The sequence below is a fragment of the Arachis duranensis genome, chromosome 10 (assembly GCF_000817695.3).
Source record: "Arachis duranensis cultivar V14167 chromosome 10, aradu.V14167.gnm2.J7QH, whole genome shotgun sequence".
NCBI lineage: Eukaryota > Viridiplantae > Streptophyta > Magnoliopsida > Fabales > Fabaceae > Arachis > Arachis duranensis.
Window position 1 is genome coordinate 83717732 of NC_029781.3, and position 5320 is coordinate 83723051.

General features: G+C 36.5%; 1 protein-coding gene across 1 annotated transcript; it reads right to left on the minus strand.

Moving 5' to 3' along the window:
• Nucleotides 1-318: 318 nt before the first annotated feature.
• On the minus strand, nucleotides 319-3003 carry LOC107470598 (stromal cell-derived factor 2-like protein). The gene is made up of 6 exons (XM_016090001.3): nucleotides 2620-3003; nucleotides 2340-2486; nucleotides 1927-2067; nucleotides 1311-1360; nucleotides 1096-1225; nucleotides 319-703 (listed from the first exon to the last, which is right to left on the minus strand). Exons 1-6 carry the CDS (start codon nucleotides 2734-2736, stop codon nucleotides 620-622), a joined length of 669 nt encoding a protein of 222 aa, XP_015945487.1. The 5' UTR covers nucleotides 2737-3003; the 3' UTR covers nucleotides 319-619.
• Between the last annotated feature and the right edge of the window lie 2317 nt (nucleotides 3004-5320).

The window sequence follows — 5320 nt, forward strand, 5'->3', positions numbered from 1 at the left end:
AATAATATGCCTAAGACTAAGAGCATGCATGCCAAAAATAGAAGACTAAAAGTATTACAACCATCCTCAAAATCTCAATAGCAAACCGAATAGTAACAATTTCAAAAACCTCATGGCATAATATTAACCACACAAAATAGAAAATTTTTTGAACTCAAAATGGTTTGTATTTCGTATAAATTAGTATCCTATCAAACTTAATGTTATATAAAAACAAGGCAACAACCTATCATTGTTAGAAAACTACAACGTAAAAAATACATTCGAACTTAAGAGAACATAAAACATGACAAGTGACATTTATATAGGATCACCAAATTAAATTCAACAGTTCAAGCAAATGTTTCATTTGATCAGTAAAATTGTAAACTCACTTGAAAATTAAAGTAATTGCTGTCAATTTGCCGTTCTCTTAGGACATTGCATAACAAGTGAACCAATGACAAAGTATTACTATCATATGGTGATATCATCCTAAAATCGTTCACTTCACCCCCCCTCATTTTTCGATTCAATAGACAGCCTATTCCCTACATCTATCTAACATCTGAACCAATGCTGGAAGCTAAAATTTCAGCAGTCCATGGTGCTGTTCGACATAGCATCAATGTAATCAACTTCATTTGGTTTCAGTAACAGGAAGATAGACGCCTTCAGCTGCCAACCAGACATTGTCCGCACGTTTTTCACGTAAACCACAAACCTAGTACAAATTTACAACACATTACATAAGAAAATAAGAACAAATGATAACAAAAGTCGATTTAGTAATCAATATATATAGCTAGCTGAAGGCATAAGATAGCTAGAATCTTGATTTAACTCTTAAAATTTTTCGATATTACAATTTTAAATGAATCAATCAATTTACAAAATTTCTACTAGGTCAGAAAATTTTATGATTTAAATCTCATTATGATTTGATGGTTTATGTATTTAATTTACTTTTCTGATTTCACATAAAATTCTCGATTTTCTCTACCTAGCCTGTCCCAAAATTTCCATACAAAAAATTATTATAAACATATAAATAAATCAATAAAATAGTTCATTAAAGGAGAATAGGATATTTGCAAACTCTATGCCAATTCTTACCTCTTGCTGCCCTCCAGCAATCCGCGAGTATTTCTTATCATGACTATGTAGATAGCCTCCGGTGTCCACATGCTGAAGCCTGATCCTCTGATCTTGTTTCCATGTCTTCCCACTTCCTTCTATAAAAAGCCTAATAAAAATGAAGCCAATATAATGTTATGAACCTAATAAAATATTGAGATGTAAAAATCATAATAACTTTCATTGTTGCTCACCTCCAATAGTCCCCAGTGTCAGACTCAGACTCTCCTCCAAAGCAACTCACCTATTTTCAATTCAGAAAGTTCAAGTCAGATATCCATTTGTGCTAACAAATCTAAAAGGATTGAAAAGGCAAATAACTCTTGGAAATGCCAGTCATAACATAATAAGATTTACTAAAAAATTCACAAAATTAATAGACTAGAGCTTGTTTATTAGATAGGGTTAAGTGATGCAGGTGAGGCAATGAACATGTGCATTCACTAACTGATAATCCCCATAAATCTTTCAATGAATCATATATCAGTCAGCGTTGATTTGAATTTTGAAGAACAAATAGCATCCCAAAGGGAATTAATAACGGAAAAAACCAATGTCCTGGTGCATAAATGAGGTACATGATCCCTTGTAAGTTGGGGGGAAAGAGGTGAAACAATCAAAATAAAAACAAGTCCAGCCTCAATCCTAACAAGCACAACGGAAACCAAAATCGCAGACTGCGATGGAGGTATATCAATTAGAACGGATCAATAGATTGCAACTGAATCGTCCTCATTCAGTTATTATCAATCAATTAACAATAAAATGGACAAGGCAAATACAACACCACACAGAAAAACATTCACATACCTCGAGATTGCCTGATATTGGGGAAGCATGCAAATGGCTGTGCAGCCACTTCCTGGTCCTCATGTGCTGCAATCTAATGATTGTACCACTTTTAATGGTGTCACCTTGTTTAGCAGAAGTTCCTGGCTCAGGTCTAACAATCTGAAACACAATGCACATACCTCAGCTAAAGTCTCAAGAGTCAAGACCAAATGCCGTAAGCTTCAAAGTCTACTATTAACCTAACAATTCAGCCCATAGTATCTACAATAGTTACTGCTTTGTCCTTATTAAGCTATAATCATACATCGGATACTGCCCATGACACAATATTCAAAACACAACACCATCACACACCAGTTAATCAAACCAATTTTCGTATTTATAGAAAAATAAAAAATAAACTAGTAGAAGGCAAGAAAGGAATTTCATACCCAGTAACTATTGGAATCATCAACATTGGGAAAACCAGTAACCGATTGTTGTCCACTGCCAGAACCGTACGGAACATCATGTGAATGCAAACGAAACTTGGTCTTCTCGTGCATAAGCTTTATAACCGACCCATAAGTGATGTGCACCTGTATGATCCCCCCAAATCGAGCAGCTAGTGTCAAAAATTCAATCAACAAAATCCCCATCCCTATCCCTAACCCTAATCACAGGTTCACTTCTCCAAACAACGAAATCGAGAAAAGAAAAAAGAAATGGAACCTCGACGCCTTCCGAGGAGGCAGCAGAGGCGGAGGCTGAAGCGGATGGAGAAGCACCGATGTCAGAATCGAGGGTAAGGAAGAGGAAGAGAGCGAGGCCGAAGAATCCCAAAGCCATGAGGAACAGCAAAGCTATGAACCAGTTCCGCTGCCAGATCGGCAATTCGGACTCCGAATGCCTACCCGGTTCTCTATACACGATTCGGGTCGACCCGGGTGTTTGGGAAGAAGAAGAAGAAGAAGGTGGTTTTCTGCGAGACACGGTCCCTGAGGAAGCCACGGTTCAAAGCTGTTACCGGAAACTGGGTTTCGAAGATTCTTCACGTTAGATTTGCTTTCTTTTACGAACGACTTACAGACACCAAGTCACTAACTAACCACTTCTAACACGCTGTGCTTGACTTCCACACTATTACGCTTTGTGACATGTCTTTGCCCAATTAATATTGAACACGTGGCTGGTCACAATACGTGGAACCAAATCAGTGGTTCGATATATCTGGCCAAATAACGGGGACTGACGCCTGAAAGGGGTACACATGCTTTTTTCCTCTTATTGGACCGAAATTTTTTTTTCCACTTCAGGTCAATATTGGACTGAACTTTTATTAGGGCCCAGTGAGACATTGTTTGAAGGTTATCGTCTCATGGAGAGGAAAAACTCATGACATGGCCCAGTGTCATATCGTTTCAGGAAAGTGTCCCACTTCCCCCTGGGTTTCAATAATTTCAGGAAACAATTGGGGAAAAATAAAAACATAGGGTGGATTTTACCGAAAAAAAAAAAAACATAGGGTGGAAAGATATCTATTTCACTACCTGCGGGAGGATTTGAGTATGACGCAATAAAGAAGTTCATGGACGCAAACTCGTACGAGTTTACGAGTTTAGGAATTAAAATCGAGTTAACTCAAACACAAACTTATTTTTGGGTAAACTCAGGTAGACTCAGTCAAACTCGCTTGTTTAAAGGCAAGTCAACGAATTTGATTTGGGTGCTCATTTTCGCCAAAACAGCGCTAACATTCTCTTCTCCAAGCCGTCACTCTCTTCTCCAAGCCCATCATTCTTTCCCACCATTGTCTGCGCCGCCATCCACCGTTGTCTGCGCCGCCACGCCGGAGGCCGAACGGATCCCCCGCCATCTTCTTCCTCGTGGTACATCGCCCCACCATCGTTCATACCCACTCCTCACTTCCTCGGTGAAGTTGAAGGCTGACGCTGAAGGTTCCTCGACGCCTCGTTCTTCCCCACGCCGGAGAACTCGACGCTTCACGGCACGCTGTTCCTTGCCTTTGGTCTGCATTCCTCGCCTTTGTTCTGCGGATCTTTCTTATGCACTGTCGATCTACTTCTGCTTCACTTTGGCAAGGGGTTCCGATCGCCGTTCCGGTTGCTGAGCTGCCTCTCTTCTTCTTTGGTTCTGCTCGAATTTCCTTCTCCAAGGCAATTTTTTTAAACAAATTTAAATATCAATAATTTTGGTGTGAATTCTGCCATTTTGGTTCTAATATTAACTTTTTAAAATTTTTTTAGTTTAAATTCTGGTGTGATGAATGATGAAATATGGATTAAAAATTCATAGATAGAATTGGTTATTAAAATTTGATGGAAAAAAAATTAAACTGATGCTTTAATAAGTTAATAATGTATCACGTTTAATTATTTTTTCTAAATTACTGATATCAATAGATAATAAGTTGATTGGTTTTGGACTTGTTAGTTCTTAGATGTTAGTGTTAGACACTTAGACTGTTACTTAGTTCATTGTTTTTTGTTAATAAATATGAATATCTGAAATATTGAAACTCTGAAATGTTAGTGTTAGTTTAGTTTGTTCTTAATAGCTGCTTCTTGTAATTTGTAGTTGTTACTTGTTAGTATTGGTTATGAATTTATCAACTTTGTAGTAGTCTAGTGGATAACTTGGCAATTGAAATATGAAATCTGAATTTATTATTTATCAACTTTGATAACTTTGCAACTGAATCTGAAATTCTGTATTTTAGTGGATAACTCTAAAATAATTTTTAATTATTATTTAAAGATGAATAAAGATAAGTGGATAACTTTATTAAATTAATTATTTGATTTGTTGATTTGTCGATGTAAAGACAAAAATACAAAATATATGAGAATATTGGTTTAGAGACAGGGTCTTCAATTCCTAGTATTCCTAGACCTACTGTTTCTAGGAAAAAAAATGCAACTGAAAATAGAAGTGATATAGGATGAAAATATGGGATTGATGTTCAAGGCAATGGTAAAAAAGTGAAGTATAATTATTGCTCAAAGACTATAAACGGAGGAATTTATAGGTTTAAGCATCATCTTACCAGTACTAAAGAGGATTCAGAGCCTTGTGCTTCAGTACCTGAAGAAGTTAAGGTTGTGATGTTGAAAGTTTATATGGAGACTAAAAAAGCATCATTGAAAAAGAGAAGATTCGGTGATGATGAGGATTATCCTGAGCAAACAGAAAAGAAGAAGGACAATTCTCAACAAAAGGGGAAAGATATTCACAACTTTGTCACAAAAGAAAAAATGGCTCAAGTTTAATCAACAATAAATCAAATGATGAAGAAGGATCTAAAGGAACAATGTGATCAACTATGTGCTATATTTTTCTATACAAGTACTATTTCTTTCAATGTTATTAAGCATCCTGAGTTTTTAAAGTTTTGTGATATGGTTCAGAGATA

Coding starts and splice junctions, on each gene's coding strand:
- LOC107470598 (XM_016090001.3), bottom strand. CDS start 2,736: ATGGCTTTGGGATTCTTCGGCCTCGCTCTCTTCCTCTTCCTTACCCTC. Junction 2,068..2,339: donor ATGATTCCAATAGTTACTGG/GTATGAAATTCC, acceptor ATTGTGTTTCAG/ATTGTTAGACCTGAGCCAGG. Junction 1,361..1,926: donor CAATATCAGGCAATCTCGAG/GTATGTGAATGT, acceptor AATTGAAAATAG/GTGAGTTGCTTTGGAGGAGA.